Source organism: Bombus fervidus, chromosome 11 (genome assembly GCF_041682495.2).
Source record: "Bombus fervidus isolate BK054 chromosome 11, iyBomFerv1, whole genome shotgun sequence".
Classification (NCBI taxonomy): Eukaryota; Metazoa; Arthropoda; class Insecta; order Hymenoptera; family Apidae; genus Bombus; species Bombus fervidus.
This window is the reverse complement of record NC_091527.1, coordinates 3,156,412-3,180,653: the sequence shown is the minus strand read 5'-3', so window position 1 is coordinate 3,180,653 and position 24,242 is coordinate 3,156,412. Positions and strand designations below refer to the sequence as shown.

General features: G+C 38.0%; 1 protein-coding gene across 1 annotated transcript in view; it reads left to right on the top strand.

Moving 5' to 3' along the window:
• Positions 1 to 24,242, top strand: part of LOC139992458 (neural cell adhesion molecule 2) — a 307,336-nt gene that overhangs the window by 272,946 nt on the left and 10,148 nt on the right. Inside the window, exons 6-10 of the mRNA XM_072013305.1 lie at positions 15,591 to 15,742; positions 19,995 to 20,139; positions 20,255 to 20,385; positions 21,349 to 21,508; positions 22,012 to 22,305. Of these exons, the coding sequence (XP_071869406.1) occupies positions 15,591 to 15,742; positions 19,995 to 20,139; positions 20,255 to 20,385; positions 21,349 to 21,508; positions 22,012 to 22,305 (882 nt within the window). The remainder of the gene's footprint in view (positions 1 to 15,590; positions 15,743 to 19,994; positions 20,140 to 20,254; positions 20,386 to 21,348; positions 21,509 to 22,011; positions 22,306 to 24,242) is intronic.

Here is a 24,242-nt window from a genome sequence, read left to right as displayed (position 1 = left end):
CCCGCGACCCTAAATTCTCGGACCCCTCCATGAATCAGCTCGTGTACGCGAGCACATTTATCAGTTCCTGCGTGTCTGTTGCTTCGTGTTTTCCATTACGGTTTCACCGTGGAACGAAACGCAGACTTTTCGCCTAGGCGTTTGTTATTCGAAGACAATAACACTCGCCTTCGACGAACGATTAAAACCAGATTTAATCCGCGTGATTTCCATCGCCATTCGTCTTTAATACAGGATAAATGGAGCGTACCAGCCGAACCATTCACCAGCCGAGAAATTATGCGACTCTTTGTTTTCGGTTATACCGGTCCGGTTGCTCGTAATAGATTCACGCTTAAACTGTACATAAGTACGTCCATTTATCGCGGTTTACAGAAGCCTGAGCCCGCCTATACACGCCGGTACCGGCTATTTGTTTCGAGCGGTCATCGCAGACGCGTCGTAAGCCGGCTGGAATTTTCGCGGTTCGTGGCTTTTCGTTACAAGTCGTCGACACCACGACTTTCTACTCTCTGCTCGTGGTAGCGCGGAACCAACGTACGAGTGTAGTTTTGGCTTCGTTTAAAGTAAGGAAATGAAAATTTCGCGCATCGCCAAGTTGCCTCGAGCACGCCACGATAAACATTCGCTGTTTACAAATCAAATTTTACAGTTTTAATGCTTAGTTTCATCTGCAGGCGAGATTATTTATTTGGTTATTTATTCGTGGCATGAGCACAGATACATGTAATTCTTTTTATCTCATAGAGTTAGTTTAATAGAGATGTACTAAATTGTGTTTCGCAATAGTATAGCGCGAAAGGAACTTTGTCAATTTTATATACACGAAACGTTTCTTAATTTTTACCAAACTCTGGTATAAATTCTCGTAGAAAAGAAAGCAGAGAAATTTAGGAAAATTTTGTAAAAAGGAAACTCCTGAATTTATCAAATATTGGCGTTTTTTTTAGAAAATCCTCAAAAGAAATGCGAAACACTTAAGAAATCGTAGAGACCTCGGAAATTTTAATATTGTGGACATTTCAACATTAAAACAAACGATATTTTCGAGATTCCTAAGAAGATGAAAAGGTACGTATTTAGCCTCAAAATCAAACAACTTGGAAACATACGGTTTCTCGAGTTCTTTTGTAATCTCCGTACGCATTCTCCATACTTTTACATATTCAACTTACCCGCAAAAGTGCAAACATCGCCAGACTACCCACAACACAATACAACACCGAGAAAGGAAGGAAACTGTTTCAATTCTGCAAGTTTCAATCCTGCAAGTTCCAATCGGGCAAGATTTTCAATTGGCCCGCTATTTTGTTGCGTCTCGTCAAATCGAAGAAGGTTGCAGCTGAATATGCGGGTCGGGGGAGCTCCAGAAATTCGCGCGAAAATGGAATAAGAACAATTATAAGACGAGGAGAACCGCCCCGTTTTCTCCGCTGAATTTCATTATGCCGGGCGAAATTGGATCCCGCCGATCAATTACTCGGCTCGAGAGAGACGTTCTCGCGAGTCTCCAGCCACTCTGGGATCGGAATGGTTCTCACGGCCGATTAACGTTCGTCGAAAATCTTGCCGGTTGCAGCCGCGTATCCGCTTCCTCTCCCTTAGCTTTCCCTATACAGAAGCACCTCACGTTCGCCCCAGACGTACGCTGCAACGTACGACTAGGCACGATGTTTCGTCATGTTGCTCCTTTCGAAACGCTCGGTTAGAATGCTTCGAGAGTCTGTAAGCGAAGGAAAGAATTCCAACAGTTTGCATAGACGGTTAGATGGAGAGTAACGAGACGTGCTTTGGAAAACGACGGCTGTACTTGATCAAAGTTGGATCAGATGGGCTACTTGGTAGCAATACAGGTGTATGAATTGAATCTTTTGATTAGTATACAGTGGCTCGTGAAGGTATTCAAACAGTTACCATAGAAAAATTTTCGGGATACATTTTACAATTTCATTAGGAGAGCGAGGAGACAGAATCGTACTGAGTATATCAGAAACATGTGAAAACAATGTGTAAATGTAGTGCCAATGAAATTTCAAATTGTTTCGTGTAATACACGTAATATGTTCGTAAAAAGTTTCTGTAAGTGCTCTACTATCTTCGTGAAAAACTATACGCGTGTGTATGTTGAGTACTCGAACATTTGGGAGAAGTTTAGTTAACTCTTCCATCTTAGATTCTTTCATAGAAGGTTCTGTTGTGGAAGTATAACACAAAAGAACAATAGAATAACTTACACCGGAGAGGAAGAACAATGTTAATTTGAAGGTGGTCAAAGATCGTGAGTAAGCCTGTGGACTAGAAAACTAGTAGATTATAAATTCGTATCTTGATATTTTGACTTCTCTCATAAAATATTTCTCACCTTTTTATGTTACTGTACAGATAAGAAAGAATATGTCACATAGTTGTCTTATATTTGTCGACATACGCTGTTTTGTATCCTCAACTTGGCGATAAGAAATACAATAAACCACTTCCCTCAGTTCCGAAAGAATGTGTGGATGTACGTATATCTTCGACAATTTTTGTCGTATGATATTTTACGTATAAAGGAACGTGCTATCTCTAGGAAAAGAGTGGCAAAAAGCAGGAAAAATCCAGAGAAGATGGGAACGTAGACACCGTGGTGTAACGCCGCCGCGATTCCGCCCATTGGTGGCTCTTTATTCACAGAGTTTGGTTTTCATTCGCTTTGCAATTCAATCCGTCAAATCTCGCGGGATATTCTCTGTCTGTCTCCGCGTCCCTTTCAACGTTCTCAATCGTCGTTCCAACGGCGGCAAGGTTACAGCCCCCGATATTCGGGAACCTAACACCGTTCAGCTTATGCCAGCAGCCAGAGGCATCGAATTAATGATTCCCTGCAACACTCCGTTCAACTCTGAGACACACATATAGCATCCGAGAGTATGGTTATTTGGTATCTCCCGTGATATATCCAGTCTCGAAATGACAACAAGACAATTGCCTCGCGGTTTCATCTGGAATGTAAACCAGCCTCCGAAGAAACCGGAGAGATATCGTTTTTGTAAATGTAGAATACTTTTTTAAAATTGAAGTCGTAAAAAAATTTGATTAATATTTTTAGAAATCGAATATTTTTAAGGTCACAGTAGGTTTAACTTTAGAATAGTTGCTTATTAGTTCTTATCACTATTTCTTGACCAATTGGATTGTACAAATTTTCTGAAGAAGTTTGGAGAGATTGGAGTATTTATAACACTATGAGAGACTGTCTTTTTTCTTGAATCTTGTAATTTCTTTCTTGTCCCTGATTTGAATAGTTAAATTTTATGACACATCTACTATTTTAATACAATTTTTGTATCTCGACAAAACAATATGTAAATTGCTTTATTTATGTTTTTCAGTAATTCTGTGTTTCATATAACTTTTTACATTTGAATTAATATGGATCAATTCGTGTGAATCGTAAGTGAAGTTACAGAACATATAACAATAAAAATAAATATCGCTTAACACGTTCGAGACCAATTATATAACATATATACCATGCAGTATCTCGTCGTAATGACCGACAGCACCTGCATGTCATCAGTAATTTCAATTAATTCTCAGACAACAGTCAGAAACATCATAATATAAGTATTAATTATTTTTGCAGTGATTGTAGATATAATTCAGATTTATGTTTGGGAGAGTATTTCAAGAATTACCATAAGTATTATTTATGATTTATATTACTTTAACAAATTTTTTTCATTTAACGATGCATATAAATCTTCATATTTTAGTAAAATTTTTATATTTTGTATGTATATGTGTCTGTTCTGCCTTATAAGTATAAATAATGTTTATACTTTTAATTCATACTTTTGATACATACATGTTATATAATTTTCTCATTCTTGAAATAAGCATCATTACATTACATATACACTATATTTCATGACATATTTTTCAATAAAAATGATCTAAAATATGTTTTTTCTTTATTCCTACATTAATTTCACTTATTTTTTATTATAAACTTGTAAAAGTTTTCCGTCATTCGGAAGAGTTTTGTTCAAAGTCACCGGTCTCGAACGTGAAAACTTATTTCAGTATATATAACAGAAAGAACCATATGTACCAACTTTCATTTCATAAAAATGTAGGAAAATATTGCATACCATTGTTCCGGAACAAGGCCACAAATAAAAACATACCATAAGCCAAAAATTCAATGCTGATGAAAGTATAATGAGAAGTACACCAATGAAATTCCAAGAACAGACTCTTTCTCTCACTTTCCATTCGCCTTAGCTTAACATCTTACTCAAGACTTACGACGCAGCAATTCTCGAAAGTGTTCCACTCCAGTCTCTTTCCAAGAACTGATGCAGAATATCCACGGTCGCATTAAGTATTCTTTTACGTACAAATTTTGCATACAGGAACGCCATGCCATTTTATCCATGACGTTTACGCTATCCTCTGGTATTTCGTCCAGAGCTAACGTTCGACGTACGTGAAATCGATACCTATTCGTACAAAAACAGTTTGCATCCAAAATTCTGTATAACAAAAGTTTGTAATCACTACACTTCTGTTTCACAGAATCTACAAAAGTAAAAAGACGTCAGCTTAAAATACTGTTTGGTAAAAAAAAGTCTATTATAATGAAAGAAATGGTACATTCATATCTACGATTAGACGCTAACTATATTAATACAAATTCGTATTTTTATGAATATAACTAGAAAGATGTAAAAAACCTAGGTACTAAATTCTTTGTCCTACTATGCATTATAGAAAGTACTATTTTTGATATTCTATACATTTTCGCACCTTTGAATTTTCTATAAATACATAAAAGAATCTGCAGTCTACCTAATAACGTTAATTCTGAATTAATTTTAGAATTAACAAAATATTTATATAATCAAAAAATTGGTTCCAGACCCTCCATTGCGAGTGTCAGAATAAAGAAACGCACGAAATAACGTCAGCTTTGTTCGCGATCCGCCACGATGTAATCCTTAAAACGCGTCTTCTCGGTCATCAACCGAGTTCTCTCGAATACAGAGGTTGCAAACGGTTGAATAGACAGGCTGGTTGGAGGTTGGCCTAAATTTTCCACGACGAAAACGCCAGCTACGGGCTGTGCTGGCTAGAAACCGTGCGGACGAAAAAGTATTTGGCCCCGGGCGACAGAAGGTCTAGGATCGGTACTACATCGTCCAAGGGAAGAAACCGCTCCCTATACAGTCGCCTATACGTGCATGCATGGGACAGGAGAACGAAAATACCTGGCGAGCCTCGGGCTACGGAACACCTATTGACGGCCCTTTTCACCCTCGCAAATTTCCCTGCCAGAGCAGAAACCCGACCGAAGGCTAAGATCCTTCGATGAAAGGAAATGCCACTGTGTGGTTCAAACAAAACCGTTTGTATCTTTCCCGTTTACTTTGTGCTTTCGTTTCTCTGTGTATTGTGTGCGTGTCTTCGCACGAGAGAAATGCGAATATGGTAATATCGTGTACACAGACGACGGGTCACGAAGTTTTGTTCGATGCTTCGTTGCTCTTGACGAAATGTTCACATACAGTTGAGTATTTATCATAAAAAAGTTTTATGCGCATACAATGTGTGTGTTATATAAAAAATTTCGAAATTTTATTACGGCTGATAAGATACACGTCTGAAAATGTATGTGGCAGATACAAGTCGCTTATTGGAAACATATATTTAATACAAAATTAGTATACAGTATGAGTAATCATCTTAAATATATAATAAGTGTCACAGATGGTTCAACTAAATATTAAGGTTTATTAATATAATGGACTGTCGTCCAAGTGTATATATTCCTGCAGTAAATAACTTCACGAATATTTTACGAGCCATTATATGTACATTGAAGCATTGAAACGAGGTTGATTTTCTTTGGCATAGAACAGTTGCGTTTGCGTGATGGAATAAATAATCGATGGAGAAAAAACGACAAAAGGAAGTAACGAAAATTAAAAAAATATCGTCTCATCCTGTAACGTCCCAGTCGTCTTGTCTATTCTTGTTACGTGTATTTAAGCTTACGTATACACTGATGTATTATCGAACGAGCCTCCAGCAAAAAGCCTGGGCTTCTGCAGGGAAACTGTAGGAAAAACTAGAGCACAGTTTGATCCCTCGTGACGTAGTACGCGATGTCTTTGCCAGTGACGAAGAAAATCCGCTTCCGCGGTTTCACGAATCTCCGAAATGCGGTTGATCTTTTTTTCGTGAATCCTCTGATAATGTTTGCGTAATGTACGTGATAAATCCCGTTCGCTCGATCATGGATTAACCAACGAGCTGGTCGTCCAGTGAAAACGACACGCTTGTTTGTTCAGCGTTCTATCCACTCCGCGATCGATAATCGCTTCTTTGCCAATCGAAAATTGCGATACCATCGTAGAAAGAAGGGATCGTAGATAAATATTGAAGGACACAATATTGTGCTATCCAAAAAATTATTTCGAGATCATCCTGAGATTGTAAGATTAAAAATATTGGTTATACTTCTGTGGTATCTCTCCTCTATCTTGTATTAAGAAAGAAGAACGACAAATAGGCAAAGATCCAGAGTAAGATATACAATGATCTAAAGCTCTCAACACATTTGTACACCTGATTTAGGACTCTGACCCAACATCTATCGGAGGCATATGCCCTTGATGATTCTGATGTGCTAACAGGTGCCTATACACGTAGCAAGCTCGTCCATCAACTATCGTGACTGAATACTTTCTGATCCCCTATTCGAACACGACTTTTGCTTCTTTTTATAGATCGTATGCTGATGGACCTATACAGTGAAAAACTCGATCGAACTTTTAACAAGAAAGGGTCCTTTTCAACGGGCCACTTTTCTAGTCGACTCCATTGAAAAATTTTATTCTGGTGCCTCTAAATCGACAGGAACTGACTTCGATGAATAAAGTCAGGATACTTCATCTACGTTCTTACGTAACTCGATCGATTTTTGCAAATTTTATCTTTATTTTTTCGATCTATCTCAACAGATCAAGTAACAGGCCTTTTTCAAGCAAAAGAGACATATTTTACAAACATCGTCAATTCTCTTTGAAATAATTTTTCTGGACATGCGAGAATCCTAAACTTTAAAGCTTACAAATATTTTTCTACCATAATGTATCCTCGTGAAAACTCTCTAATCTGAATTAAAATATATTCTACGATTAATTTTAATCCTCCGTAGGATTATCGTATAGGAACATTGTAATCTCGAAATCTCTCTAATATCCTCTCCATATACGAATTTCGTCGTACAATAACTTGCCTGAACACGCAGTTCGACGAACTAAATAGCATTTTCATTCTATTGCCTTAAGCTCGGCAACTTCTGCAGCAATTGTTAGCCACGGCTTTCATCCGATTTCCTTTTGTCTCGAAAAGAACCCCGTTCGCGACTTGACTCGCGACCACCACTTAATCCAAGTGCTCATTCTCGCGATGTCCAACATTCACGAGACACATTGCAGGCCTCAGGATCGACAGCACTTGTACATCGCCGCTGATTTTCTTTCATCTTTCAGATGCTGTGTCAACTTTCACGATCCCTTACCAATTGTTTTCTTCGTTTAAGACAAAGCGCTCTCCCCGGGGGATTTCATCAAATCAGAGTTCGTTTTAAGTGTAATAAACTTCGACATAATAAATTCATAAATTTTCATTGAAAGTATGCAAGTTATAAATTCCATTTCGCGTAAAATAAAAGAACGTAATATTTAAAGGACAGTAACAAGCGGCACGTGGATGTAAATGAAAAACTGAAATATCGCAGTTTCGGAATGATGCGAAATGGAACGTGAGGGCTTCTGTTGCGAAACCGTAGTGCACGTACTTAAACAACTACAATACAGCGGAATCTCGTATTTCAAAGAGTATCTACATTTCAACGAGCACGGTCGCGTTAACGCGACGAGCGTGCACGAGCAACCGAAATTGCGGTATTAAATTTATTTTGGGCTCGTAACTCGGACAAACCGCAACGAGAGCACCGAAGCAGTCGCAACAGTGGCTGTAGCATCACTCAGTGACAAAGCGGAAAAGAAGAGAACCGGCTGATTAAATTTAAATGGCTCGCGACGGTGGGGTCAATCGAGATTGTTCGAAAAATAAAATATTACCAAAGAGACGGAAAAACCACAGAAAAAGAGAATACAGATATAGAGAAGGAGGGGGGGGGGAAGTAATGTTCGACCATTCGCGGAGAGACACGTTCGCTGTAGATCGCGTCAACGGGAGTCATAAATTCTCGTTACGATTAGATCATCGACGCCACGAAATGATCGATCCCCCATTTCGTTTAGGATAATAGAGGTGGTTGAACTGATTATAACACTGAAGTAACAGGTTACAATGTACACTTTATTCCAACAACTTTACGAATATAGACAGTTACTTTCGGTGCGTATTGATATCAGTTAAATAGATGACTGATCTAAGGGTGAAAAATCAGTCAAGAGATGTTGACTGATCTAAGGAATGTAAACCAGTAAAGTTCGGTGACGATGCTGTCGCAGAGGAAAATTATTGCTGGGTGTTGGTCGCCCCACCACCGGTCGCTTACAGGTGGAAATGACCGTCGATCATGGGAAAACCCGACCTTCCCATCTTTTATCTGATGGAGCAATAACGATAAGGAACGTCTCAACTTAAACACATTTTATAACAATTAAGGGTCCTAACAGTAAAATATAAATGCTTAGTTTTATGACAGTTCCTTGGGATTATTGCGATCCGACTAATTATACGTCCACAGCTAGTGGCTGCCTCGACCGAGGGATGGATTCTAGGTTACGTAAAGAGTCGCCGAACGTAACAAGTAATAACAATTTTTAACACTCGAAAAAATTGCGTCGTGTGAAAGCTGCACTTTGCACCTTCAACACTTGACCGACCTTTTCATAAAATTCACATTCTCGTTTATTTTACTGAAACATAAACGAATTTTTGTGTGTCATCAAATAACAACCGCACTTCAAACAGGATGAAATGCGTTCGGCTCTTTGTTTCATTAAATTTTATTAAAAGCGATACTACGTGTGTTCTACGAATGTTTCCATCAATTTTTCGTTTTAATCCTGTCAAATGGATATTAACTAATATGTTATCAAATAGGTATTAAATAATAATAACTGTACTCAATGGCGAGGTGGTCTCTATAGTTATAATTTGTATTTCAATAAATTGCTGTCCTGGAATATTCATCTCCGAATTATCTGGATTTTAGTACCGACGATTATTTTATACTGTGGACACTTTTTTGTAGAATTCGCTTCTTTAACTGAGCAACAATGAGAAATTATTTAAAGCTGAAATTAATATTATTGCGACGATGAAAGTTATTTCGATGTTTTTGATGCTTCTTATCAATGTCTCCGAATTGAGCAGAGATTCAAATCTGGAAGAGATTGAGTGATTTCATTCGTTACTCCCTGAAGCGTTGGTTCGAGATTACGGAGGAGAATGGATGACCGTGTCCTGCTAAAGTTAACGGAGTGTCCCTTTTGCCACAATGGGCCTCAATCGCAAAGTACAGCGTTTTTAATCTTCCATCGTCGTGTATTTCACAAATTTGTCACAGATACTGGAAGACATTCATTTCAATAAGACCTTAGCTGATGCACTACGCTCAACTATTATAAGTCAGAAGGTAAAATACATCAGAATAGACACAATTCATTATTTAAGTGTTTGGAAAAATTCCTTCTATCTTACTAAGAAGGATTTCGATATAAAGAAACTTTTTAAATCGAAAGAAAATTTATAAATGAAGATTACGCCATCTTCCGAATGAAGTCAGGAAAATTTATTAATTTTACTGTTAGAAATACACGTTTGAAGTTTAATTTTCTTAAAAATCAAACGAATAATCTTTAGATGGTTCGTATCTCAATATGCAAGTGGTACAAATCAGTGTCCTGCTAGACTAGTAGAATGTGACGTTGCCTCGCCAGACAAGCAAGGGATATTCAACATTTATTTACATTTCTAGTTTGTTCGTTTACATCCGAGGCTTCTTTGTCTACACTTTCCATTTGTTTATCTATATTCTCGTTTTATCTCTTCGTATTTTCGTTCGTTCAATCTTTACGTAAGATCTTTACATAAGATTTCAAACACTTTTTACGGTACAAACATACGAATTCGCAGTTGCAACAGAATAGGTATCACGTATATGTTACTGGACTGCGGATGCGATTTCATATTTTCATAATTACGAAATACCATAATCAGCGCTTTACTTTAGATGTTTTATATGTTTCTGCAACTTTATGTATTGTACATATATTTTTTTGTTTAATCTCGATAGGTAAGGTCGAAAAAAAAATATTAATATGTTTCTTTAGAGATGCGAGATATAGGAAGATGAATTCATCATATCCAAATTGCAAAAAATGTATTATACATTTCATCGTTATTTGCTCGAATAGACAAACATTCATATTTCACGTTTCCATCGTTGTCGAACGAAGAACGAGCACTTTGGTGACCCTCAAGTGACCATCAGGCGGTGGCTGAGAGAGTTAGCCAAACAAAAAGGAGTTTGGTTAACCGCACGAATGTGACGCGACGCAGCTGGATCGACCAGCTGATATTTCAAATATTCCATTCTGTCGGCGACAACGGTCAAGGGAGTAGGCTTGCGTCCCTTCTGGGTTGCGGACGTGGCTAATTTACATGACTTGCATCGGGCTAATTCGAGCGACGGTCGATAGCGCTAGCTAAAAGGGTTGAAACGATGTTTACTTTATTATGTAATCACAGGGAAATTCAATATTGACGGAGGCATGCCGGAAGTCGCTTTAGGAACGCCTTATGGCTCTTTTAAACACCGCTGGCTACTATCTCCGTCCCATTCTTTCGTATACCAAACGATTCAAAATATTATTTCCTGAATATTATTTATGATGATGATTTTACGAATGTCCGAAATTAATAATGACTTTTCAATTTTGTATATTATTAGAATACATCATTAAGAGAAAAATTCTTGGACCATTATCATTGAGATTGTCGTCAAACGAATTCTTGAATCGCGATAAACAAAATTATTGACAGAAAATTCTTCGATCGTTATAATCGAAATTATTATCAGAAAAATTCTTCGACCGCTATGAACAAGATTATCGTCAAGAAAAATTCTTGGATTACGATAAAAAAATTATCGACCAGAAATCTTTAGATCGCTATAAACAAACAAAATTATTGAGAGAAAATTGCTGTCAAAAAAATTCTTAAATTATTATTAGTAAGATTATTAGATCGTTGGATTTTTGTTCGTTTACTAAGGATAATAATCGAAATAGCCAATTATCTTTATCCTTATTTAGTTTACTATCTTTGTATTCGTATTTATCATAAAAGGAAAGGATTAACAGAAACAGTATGCTGTATTGGAACTTATTTCACGACTCAGTGGACGTTCCGACCACGATAAATTAATATCTCCGAGGAAGGGCATCTCGAGGGACTGCATTAAGGAACTTTGAGAGAGAACTCGTAAGACCTTCATGAGACTTTATCGTTTCGGAAAGGGACAATTCCGAATCCTATAAACGAATGAAGTGAACCTACGAACACGAAGCTTTTGGTTTCGTATAAAATTCAACTACTTTCGAGCTTGTTCGATAGCTCTTCCTTTCCACGTTATCGTACATCTCTGCTTTTCTAAAAGAACACGATTTTATAAAGAACTTATTTTCTTTTTCGCGTGGATATAAGAATAAGAAAGATTCGGTAAATTCTAAATCTCGATGTTTTAACAGAATTCGTGGCGCAAGAAGTTACCAGAAGAGTGTCCTTTACCAGTTACCGATAAAGAGGTGTGTTTTCTGCGTGGAGGCACCGCCTCGCGAGGAGAACTCACTCAAGCACATAATGGCCTCGAAGCCACAAAAGGAAAAGTTGAATACGAAATGTCACGAAACGACCACGATACGGGCCGCTGCGTAAAACGAATTTCCTCTCCTCTTTCGAGGACAACGGCTTCGGCCACAGCAACGACGTTTCAGTGGAACAATAGCCGTTATACGTCTCGATTTCGCCGCTTTGTCAATGTATACGTTTCCACGCGAACAGATAGAGTATCTGCACGGAAAGTCGTGGACGGCCTGTTTTCCGCTTTATGACATTTCTCACGAGCTGGACATCACACGAGTTTGAGGAAAAGACGAAACAATTATTGTCAGTATACATAATGTTTCGTTTCGATCATACGTTAAGATCTCTCTTATTATTGAAACATTAAAATTCCTGCTTATTAAAACTAAATTGAAATTGAAACATAAGCATTCGAAGCAGTTCTTACATTTATTTCTACCTTAAGGCTAACTGCAGGAAATAACAAGGCAGTAGAATGACTTTGCTTATTGATTTATGGAGATATATATATGTCGGAGATGAAAGGACAACGGGGCCCCCCGTTGGAATTACTTGGAAAACCTCAATACTGCAGCATTTACAAAATAACCCAAACACAGTCATTCGAAACTTGAGACAATGAGCTTAGGCTCGAGGCGACAACCGGTCGCCGAGCGTAGCCATGGTCGCGGGATGAACGTTCCATCTAACAGAGATATGGAGTTGCATAGCTCGCCTTTAAAGAATTGGCCGTACCGACACTTGACAATAAACATTCCAACGACCCCGTGGCTCGCCACACACAGACAATGCATCATTCACAGTTTATGTTCAGCTAGCCTAAGGAACCGCTACAAATCTTAGGATTTAGTTAACTAAAGTCCTTCAGATTGACAAACAGTCTTTATTCTATCAGCCCGTAAATCTGTCACCTACTGCGGGAAGATACGGGAGATCTGCTTTCCTCACGTATGACGCTTCCCGCTAGGAACTCTCTCTCAAGGGCGGCTAGCATCCTTTTCTAACCGCCAACATAGAAATTAACCAATTAACAGCAACGTCCATTTCCCTCACCCTCCGAGCGGAGGCTTTCCTCGACAAATCCGATGATTTCGTGCACTTAGGCACACCCCATCATAGTTTTCCTCTGCAGCGTCGTCGTGACGGAAAGTCATTTCCCTTTCTTGCAGTCTCATTAGCCAGTTACCTGGTGTTCGTACGATCGGTGGATAATCCACGTCTCAATAAAGAGTTAGTCAAGCGATCCTTGTATCGCGAGGAGTAAGTCGAGTCCGACTTAGAATTTGAAGCAAAGTATATCCGTTATCCCGTGGTCCGTGGATTCGTCATATCGTACCTAAAGTCGTTCTCATTAGCGTCTAGTTACCGCGGCCACTTATCAATCTTGTAACATCTATACCTGTGTTAGTAAACGCTACCTCGATTGTGCGACAACGATAAATAATCCAGGTGAAGATTCATTACAGCCCCTAACCCAAGTCCTAACGCCAACCCGACATATATATGTATATAATAGCCTTTTGTAAAAGCTACAGTATTGGGCGTTTTCCAAGTAATTCCAGCGGGGGCGCTCGGTGTCCTTTCATCTCCGACAAATATATATTATACGTACAAATCGTGTAATAGCACGCTAACATCTTTAAAGTCAGTGAAATTAAAATAACTCGTAATTCATTTCAACGTGAAAGTTCAGAAAAGTATTTCTCTCTCTTTTTTCGCTTATATTATATATATAGGGTGTTCTACGATGTACTGAAAACACATCCTAAGAAACGTATGTAATCATAGTCTTATTCTATGTTTTACGATGAAAAGTTTGCTTTCGTTAACAAGTGATTTGATCGCATCGAGGAACGATCAAAGCGATGGTTCTCGCGCGCAAATCCAAGCGCACCGTATCGTTGTTTCGAACAAACGAAAGATTTGGGTATACGGGTAAAGAGAATTTCGAGGACAAAGAACTTTCTGACTAATTCTGAATAATTTAATAAGCGAAGATCAGGTCTGCGCGACCTGGCACCGATGACGTATCGCTTTATAACAAAGGAAATTTATCAGCGTCAATTTGTCGCGCTGCTGACTATAGATACGCTTCTAGCGACGCGCACGAGAAAGAAAAGAGGAAAGAAACAGAGAAAGAAAAAGGGAAGAGAAAAAGAAAGAGAGAAAGAGAGTGGTAGAAGGATACTTAAATCTCGGCGCGCAGCCGTTATCGTTCAATTATGTGAGAACATAATGGAACAAGGATTAATTACAGATCTTTTTCCCGTCCGTTTCGAGCAGTGTTCGTCGAGTCGCGTTCTTTACCAACGCGTGTGGAATTATATAATTTCAATCTGTCGTGACGTGAACAGATTTTTTGTCGCGCCGCGCCGGGTGAAATTTCCTTTCAAATTCGCTCTGATTACGTGTCATATGGAAAACAAACCTGTTTTGTATATACAATGGAATTGTTTCAACGATTTACTTTCTTTTATTATGGCAATACGTGTATATGCGAAACAAAAGAGAGAGAAATACTTTTCTGAACTTTCACGTTGAAATGAATTACGAGTTATTTTAATTTCACTGACTTTAAAGATGTTAGCGTGCTATTATGCGATTTGTACGTATAATACGTACAACGTAACAAGAGGAGATTGATTAAGCTTAAATTGAGTTATTACGTTATCCAACTGTATCTGAACTGGCGTTTCACATTGTATCTAGAGCATAATAAAGCCGCACAAAGCTGAGAAAAAATAATAAAGGACAACGAGGGGAAAGAAAAATCGATGCTTCGGACTTGATAAAGCAAACGATTATCCGTGTAAAAAAACAACCATAATGCGAGCAGGGAGTCCAGTATAAATATACCAGGAACTTGGAACGAACTATTTGAATCGCGTTACCTATTTTTAAAGCGAAAAATTACCAATTTCTTCGAATACTGTTCGTAGAAGATTAAACGAGAATTAATTATCAGTGATAATCCAAGCGATTATTCAGCTTGTCTGACCACCTGCTATCCTATTCTACTTGTCCGTCCAAGTACACTCCCGCTGTTCGTGTAACCCAAACACAATCCTATTCTACTACCTGTTCACACGCAGTCCTATTCTACTCGGCTGGCCAGCCACCATTTCTACTCCTTCCGTCTGATAAGATACTGTCCCATTCCTCTTCTACGCTCAGCGGAGACACCGTGTTCCGCTCTAGTTTTCCACTCTTTCAGGTGACCCAGTAACCGAAATTTATCTCACTAATCTAAATCATCCTTCATACGTAATTCCACATCAGCTGAAACAAATTAATCCAAAACTCCGACCTGAACAACTTGTAAATAAATATTTTTCCCAATTGTTCAATATATAGAACACATTTAACTCATCTATCGATTTGAATATTTCCAATTAAAAATTTTCTCTAGCTATTCAATATACGATATAAAAGACAAAACCGACTTATATTTAAGAAACTTATACTAAACTTAAACCTAATCATACAGCTTACAAAACTATTATCTTGCCCATTCAATTGTTCGGTCTTCTGCTAAGACTAAAACAAATCAACACGAAAATTCAAACTGAACATTTCTGACCAAACATTTTCCCAATTACTATACTCATAAAGGATGCAAAACCAGCCATTACCTTCTTCTTGCGTGAAATACGCTTCTTACGATACTAATACCGTACAAACGACCGTACTTGCAGTTCCCCCGCTGGAAGTGAAGATAATCGGGTCGAACCAGCCGTTGTCGGCGGGCAAGAGGTACGAGCTGGTATGCACCACTTCCGGCTCCAGGCCACCGGCTACGGTAACCTGGTGGAGGAACGATCAGCGTTTGGTAGAGACCAAGGAGACTGTAAGTAATAGTACCAAGACAAGTAAAACAGTATGGATCGTTCGCGAAGATCGAGTTGGCTATTCCCTGGTTGAGCGTAAATCGAAGTCAGGTCTCTTAAATCAGTGAAATATCTCGCGAATCGAAATATATACTTGTCCAGGGGAACCGTTTGGAAGAAGAGAACGGAGGAAGAGAGAGCATCGTTGAAATTTCACGTTGTTCGTGAATCGATATAATCGTCCATAAGTATTTAAGCACTTTCGAATTATTACAAATATATAAGATATACTTCAAACGAATTTAATTTAATTTTGATCCGTGATCTTGTCTCGAGCAAACAATATGTGATTGGCAGATATTGGCAAATAGCTGATACTGATTGGTATACATAAAAAAGTAATAATCGAAGGTAGATGAAAATTAATCCTGCGGAGACACCTGAGTCAAGTTTTTGATATATTTTCTTGCTGGGTTTAGAGTATATGATATTTTCTCATCCTTTCGCTATTATATTAAAGACTAATGCTCTCTCGTAATATACAACAAATTTGATTACTTGCTATTCAAAATTGGATTTCACTCAAATAACTCTACCTTACTTGAACTTTCAAGATGTAATAAACGTATTAATCTTTTAATCAAATTGAACCAGATATCGAAATACACATGGACGGCAGTGTATCTGAAGATGATGTACCGTGAATATCGCTTTTCTGTGGGAGACTAGTCACGCGGGAACTCGTGTAGATGGAGTAAGTAGAGAGTCGAACAGAGTAAAACAAGGTGGCGTAAGATTCGATTTAGCATCGTCGAAGCACTCAGCATAACTTGTAATCCCTACTTGGCGTGGCCTCTTAGAGCAGCTGTAAAATACGTTGTTCTCCGCGTGCGTGTACTTGACGCGTGTTCCGTCGTCGTGTACCGGTCCGTTTGCGATAGCGTGCCAGGATATCGTTATCACGAGCTCACGTGTGCCACGGCTTAAGCCACGTTAAAAGCGCCATTAGACGGCGAATAATTTAAATCGAGAGCAAACCAGCGACGTGATAACGCTGCTGCTACCCTCGCGACTCCATGCTCTCGTTACGGCCGCGTAATTAAGGGAAATCGACCGGGTCATGAGAATCGGGAATATACAACGACCCGACCATTAATTAGCCCCGGACGGAATGTCCTTCGTTGAAAAACAATGACCAGCCTCGGGGATTTGGACACGATTTAAGAGACGTTTCGCCTCGTTTCGGATACGAATACCCGATGTCCAACTCGGTGCACGAGTCACGATTGTCTCTAAGCGATTACCGAATTGAAATTTATCGAGAGTATTCTGGAAATTTTTGTAAGACATGGGAAAGATAGTAAAAGTTTGAAGAAAATAGGAGGACAGTAATCAAGAGATTGTTTATAGATTTCTGCTTCGTGCATCTGTAAACATCTGTAATGTTGGTAGAATATGTATAGTAGTACTTCAGTATCTGGCTACGAGTTGATATTTTATCTAATAGTTGTTATCGGGACAGATATATTTCCAAAGAATGCTGAGTACAGCATTTTCTCTTCATTAGATACAAATGAGATACGAATACTTCTGAACTAATATTATCAGTAAAATTTTACAACCCTCAAGTACAGCTCGCCAGTATAAATTTTATCGAATAGCAAGAACAAATTAGTTACCAACCCAAATAAAATTTTACTAGCAACATTTTACAAATTACAATCCATCTGCCTAACTACTCGACCTAAAATTATAATAAACCTCTAATATATAACTTGCAAATTCACTGATATTATTAATCGGAAAATTATTGTACAAGAAGCTCACTTCGCAATATGAACATCAAGAGTTGGTGAGGCAAACGATAGTCAGATAGTACGAAGCAACTGTACCTTACGCGTAAAGATTATTGAAAATAGTTCGTTCGTTCGGGTGAAAAATATCGGTACAGGATGATGTAAAACTTAAGGCGCGTTAGTAGAGAAACAAAACGGCCGGAACGAAAGTTTCCAAACTGCGAGATTACAGGAAGAGGAAAAGGAAGAGGAAGAAGAAAGAGAAGTTGAGGAAGAAAAAGAACGATCCTGTTTCCTCCGATATACTTCTATAGATAATACTTCCTCCGCGTATTTCTTCTTACGTCTCATCCTCTTTTGTTTAACTTTCTTATATACGCGGCAGCGCAAAGTCGCGCGGAATGAGAAGCATCAACTTTAGAACAATATTTTTTCCGTTTCCTTCCTGGCTACTGTCTTTCCCTTCGCTTTTATTTTGTCAGTCTCTCAATCTCCGTGTCTCGAATATTTATATGTTGATCGGATGGAACATCGGAAGAAAAAAGAAAATTTAAATTTATAACTCAAGTGCCTCTCGAAGTCACGAGATTACGATCGAACCGTGAAACCAATATTCTCAAAAATGGAGAATAACTTTAATGCAGAGAACACGGGAGACATTTGGTAAATTCAGAATTTTTCTTTAGAAGATTCATCGAACGATAAGCATTATAATTGTTACAAGTAGCAAAAGATACTGATTTAAAGTTGACACACGAAATTTACAGAATTGAAATCTTTTAATCCTTATTTAACATTAGAACTACCACACCAATCAAAATAGCTGGTTCTACAATTTTATAAATGTGCCAACCCTCATTTAGGGATCATGGTCCCAGATAGATTAATAATACTAAAAATGTACTACTACAAAGCATAGAATTCCTTTTGTAAGAATATAATAAATCAACAAATATAAAAATATTTGGTTATTGCGTATTTTTTAAATACCAGTCATTTTGACCGGTTTTGATAGAAATACTTCGTCTTAACTGTTGATAGTTCTAGCGTTACATACAAAGAATTACATATTTTTTCCATTAAAAAGATCTTTTTTTTACTGTTTCACCTTTTACAATGATTTTCAACTTTCCAATTTTATCGAAAGACCATTTGTGATTTCGTGGAAATCACCCTTCTATGCATCAATGGTTAATGACAATATATCGCTATTGTTATCGTCAGGAACAGTAATGAAAAAGTGGCAAATAGATTCTAAACTTTATCTCGACGATAAATTACTGATGGTGCTCTTCGTCTCTTATTTCTCTTTTCCTGATCTTCATGACGACGCTATTATTAAAAGTAATCAACTTCGTCAAAATCTATCGACCCAAAGTTAACATCCATCAACGTCAGGATTTAACTCGTTAATTATATAACTCCTGAAAAATGATAACGGAAGGAGAAAGTCAATAGACATGACATTAAAGTCAGGAACTTTGATTCGAAAACAAATGGATGGGATATTAAGAAGTGCAGTGACAGTAAAGTCTTAACAAATACTTGAAAACTTTCAGATGTATATAGCTTCTTCAATAAGTCAGATATAAGATAACAACAAGGCAAGTGCAAGAGGCAACTCAGCTGCTATAACAATATATCTTGTGCAAGTCAATTTCAGAGTTCAACGTCGTAAAGTTTACCATAAAACTGAACAGATCCGCGGGAAAATATCTGAGTCAATGGACATTTTAGACTAAGAAAACTCCGTGTTAAGCTATTTCTGCAAGATAATGCACTTAAGGCGTTCCTCTCTAAGCCTGTAACAGTAGATTGACAATTACATTGACGTAGTATTTCAAAGTTTACTACTGAGTAGCCAGGGATATACGACTACCAATAAGAAGGAATACGGCTGCGTTTTGTGATGCATAAAGTCAAGAGAGAAAAAGTTTCATTCAAAATTTCTTCGACTTTTCATAAAAGCCCATATCCACGAATGCATGTCAACCCTGAAATTATTTAGCAGCCAGGAAATTCTATTTCATAATTGAGGCTCTCAGAGACTTTGCTAATCGATTTTACTTTTAATAAATCTCCCAATTTCATCTTCCTAAGTACATCATTAGTGTTCAAAAAGTAAATAATTTGCTATCACATAAATCTATCAGAAAAATTACAAATAATACGTACAAATAATAATATATTCTAAGATAAATTTGAGAAAGTCATATTTTTATCTTCTATGACTCTCCCCCACTTTGAAATTCGTCAACTACCTTTCAATTATCGTAGAAACAAGAGTGTTACTATTGCAAACGGAGATTCGTCCAAGCAACCGTCTCTTCGTTTCCTACATCTCGAACTCGCTTCAATCCAAACAAAATAACGAACGATAAAATTAAACTAGACGTAAGAAAGAAAAGACAGAAAGTAGAAATAAAAGGAGGAAAACATAGTCGCGCAAAGGGAAGTTATGATAATGCTGTTACAGACCTCGAGCGATGGGAACACGACCACCAGTATCTTATCTTTCATGGCGACCAAAGCAGATGCTGGTAGACAATTGTCGTGCCGGGCTGAACATCCAATCATGGGAGCCGAGTCGATAAAAGACGACTGGGTGCTCGAGATACAGTGTAAGCGTATTAGAGACACATTCCTGCAGAAGCCATAACGCTTGCAAAGCCCGTGTCGATCAGTTACGATTATTCACCGCGGCACCATCGACATATTGACGTTTTCAATTTGCAGACACGCCAGAAACGCGGATACAGCTGGGCACCTCTTTGAACCCTAACGCGATCCGCGAAGGAACTGACGTCTACTTCGACTGTCTGATTCATGCCGAGCCACCCGTTTACAAGGTTGAATGGCGACACTTGGTAAGCAATTTTGTAATCGATTTAATCCAGTTCTTACGTTCGATATCAGTCGTATCTATCTTCTGTCGTAAAATTATGAAAATTTTCATTCCATTCGCGCTTAAGCAATTTATAATACTCGGAATTGATATTTAGGTACTGAAACTTCGATTATTATTTTCGGTTTCGATTATTCTACATTTAGAATTTTTATTTTTAATTACTTCTACGTAAGAAATCTTTCCAATGACTTATTGTTAGTGAATAATCGAGATTTTGCTCTTCGTATTACCGTTTTCAGCATTCGAATTCATCTACGCTCGTTTGGGACTCTAAGCCCCAAAAGTTGCAATTAAGTTCAGTGCTCTCGGAACTTATAATCTAACTGATACTTTCTCTTATATTCATAACAATTTCGAACGCACGCTCTTCGTGCGTTTGAATGCTTCTTTCATTTTCCGTGATTACGGGCGGAACAGTCTCGGCGTGTCTTTTCAGCTTAAAATTAATTTAAACAAAACCTGTTTTCTGAGGATCAAAAAGTTTCGCAAGTAGCCCGTTCTCGGATTTTACGAAGTTTCACGAAGCTTTGCATGTGAGTCGAAAGAGTATAGAACCACAATGCCGCCACCCTATTAGTACAGAAATACGGAAGCGATGTGAAGTTCGACCGAAACAAGGGTATTCAAAGTTCTGTAACAACGACGATCACGAGTACCAAGCTTACTTCGTTGTATTTTTCAACAATGTCGAAAAATTCACGCTGATATTTTCTATAGATTAAGAAATTTATTTACAACATTCCGTGTTCAGAATTCCATTTTGGCGTAAAATTATTAATATTTGGAAATTAAATCTTAACGCTGAAAACCGTTGCTTGGATATAATTGAAGCAAAATTTCGTATAACTTTGCATGGATTATATCAGTTGTAAGTGTACAATCTGTGACTCATCAGCGTCGCATCGATCACCCTTTGTTCCAGGAAAAAACTCTTCATCTCAACATCACACAGGGTATCATAATCAGTAATCAAAGCTTGGTGTTGCAAGGCGTCGACCGTAAAAGCGCAGGCAATTACACTTGTGTTGGATACAACACGGAAGGAGATGGGGAAAGCTCTCCGTTTTATTTGAACGTAATGTGTACGTGTCACCCACCTAAATAAATGATCAGACCGCGAGACAATTTCCGTTCTCTCAGCATCGGGCAATTAAACGTCGTTTCTCGACAAATTAAGACGTTTCTATTAGTAATAAAACAAACGTTATAAACGCTAATAAATAAACACTGCAAGAATAAAGTGTGATAAAATGAAGAAGATAATGTGATAGAAAGTTATCGAAACAAATGAACTATGTGTCATTCAACAAGATATAAATCTATGAAAATATATATTGCCTCCTGAAATTTTGCTACTGAACTTTTCATAAAGCCTAATATTTCCTTCTCCTTAATTATTATATTATACGATACAATAAATATATTTGTTCCTTCTAATTATTAAATAAAATAGTCGCATACGAAGTCTCTACGGAACCATAAAATAAAATCAAAAGAAATCTCGATCTCTTCCGAGAAAATTCGATCAAAGTCCTAGAATAGACGCGTAGAATAAAACTGAAACGATTCAAATCTTGAATTCCAGTCGCGCCCACCTGCAAACCGAATCAGACGAAGGTTCATGGAGTGGCGAAACAAGAAAAGGCAAACATATCTTGCCAAGTGGACGCGAACCCGCCTGAGGTTCAATTCCGCTGGACCTTCAACAATTCCGCCGAGAGTATCGACGTAGCCGCGAGTCATATCGCCAGGGCTGGCACATCCTCGATCGTCTCTTACACACCCATGACGGAATTGGATTACGGCACGTTGCTCTGCTGGGCCACCAATCGAATAGGACATCAACAAGTGCCCTGCGTCTATCACATCATACCGGCCGGTGAGGTATCTTTATGTGGTAATTCGATCATGGAAATTCCTCTCGACCGTGAAACTCGATATTCGAACAATATAACGCGCACGATTCCCTTATTTCGTTCGTTTCGATCTTTCAAGATTTTACCGAGATTCGAGAAATTAGAAAAGATTTGCGATGAATTTCTTCGACTCTTAGGATTTTAGTGCAAGGTTTTTTTGAATCGATATCGGGGGTATTAACATATTTCCTGGATAGAGAACGAGAAAACTCATTTTCATGCAGCTTTTAGGCAGAATTTCTTTAATAACTGCGGACTTTATATTTGAAATAAAATTAAATAACTTCTTCCTCAGACGTGAATTATTATAGAGCCAAAGGTCAACACATTTGAATAAAAATACCTTTATAATTTACAGTCCGCAAGTGTTGACCAAGCGCGCACTAACTAAACTGAGAAGAGCGTGAATTCTACTTTCTCTTGACTTTTTCACAGGAGTTATTCATTCTCGCGCAAAGAAATGTCAGCGTATGAAATACAAACAATTCTGTATGACGAGTTCAGAGAATTACACGTGCAACAAATATAAAATACTTGAGTTTCTTTACACTGATTTAATATTAAATCATTCAAAGGTATATTTCATAATAGAATTAACAGAATAGTAATATTTTTAAAAAACTTTAATCACTAGTAACTAGTTAATAAAAATAAAGAACTGCAAGATCTGCTGCCAAGGAAACCGTGATATATCCGTAGAAATTGTAGAGAATTCCGTGACAGGTAAGTAACGAATTGCTCTACTAGTAAGCACAATACCGTGTCGAAAGATGCATCGAGAAATGCAAATTACTTAAAATATTACGCTGGGATAAGCTTGTGCCATTCTACTTAGTTGACCAAACACGGTCCCATTTCACTAGTCTGATACAATACCGTCTCAAGCTACTTGTTCGATCAGATACCGCGCCTGGTCTATTCGTCTGACAAGATAGCGTCCGATTTCACTTGTCCGGTCAGTCGTCGTTCCATTTTTACTCGTCTGTGCGATAACTAGCATAAAATTTTCCTAAACCTCTCCACCGCTTTAATCTCTCGACCAAAGCATTAACATAAATCGTTATTACCGGCTACGTGGTAACTTTTCCTCACTTTTTTCGAAATACGAAGAACACGTATGCAAGTTTGTCGATCGAGGAAAATTTGTAAGCTGAAAATGGACGAATAAAACTTGAAATGCAAGGGAAAAAATGAAACGTGCCCGCGGTCTGATGGTAATTACAAAAAAAAATCCCCACCTGCTGCTATGCTGACTTTTCAAAAGCGACAATCCCGCCGTGGAAAATCGAGGAGTTCCGGGATTAAAACGGAAGTTCGTTATCACGTCTGTGTATGCGTGGAAATCCATGCATGGATGGCCCTTTTTTTACGACGAACGCGGCCATCGAACTACTGAAGCGATCCAATTGTTGCGTGACAAAAAAGAATGGCTACTCGAATGTAACGCCAAAAAGCGTGTCGAAAAATAAAGGAATTCCGAATGTTCATTACTCACAAATCACCAAACAAACGGAGATATTTCACCGGTGTTATACTATACAAAAACTTACGATTATCACTAGAGGATCTCTTAACTGTCGATAGAAATCATGAAAACTTTTTAATGCGAGAGCAGAGAATTAATTACTATATTCAAAGGAAAACTCGGCCAGTTTTCAACAAAAGAAAACTTCTCGGTGGGGATAGACGCACGAGATATTTCAGGAAATTAAAAGCAAAGGGACCAAATGGAAATTCACACCGAGTGATTATAGCAAGTTGTTCTTTTCTTTTGAAAACAGCGAATACCAAGCAATTTTTCCAGCTGTTCCTTTGATGCCATTTTTGTCCGCTTTTCAACCGTCTCGTCGCATTTTCGTCAGCCCCCTCCCTTTCCCCCGCTAATTATTCTTCACCGTCA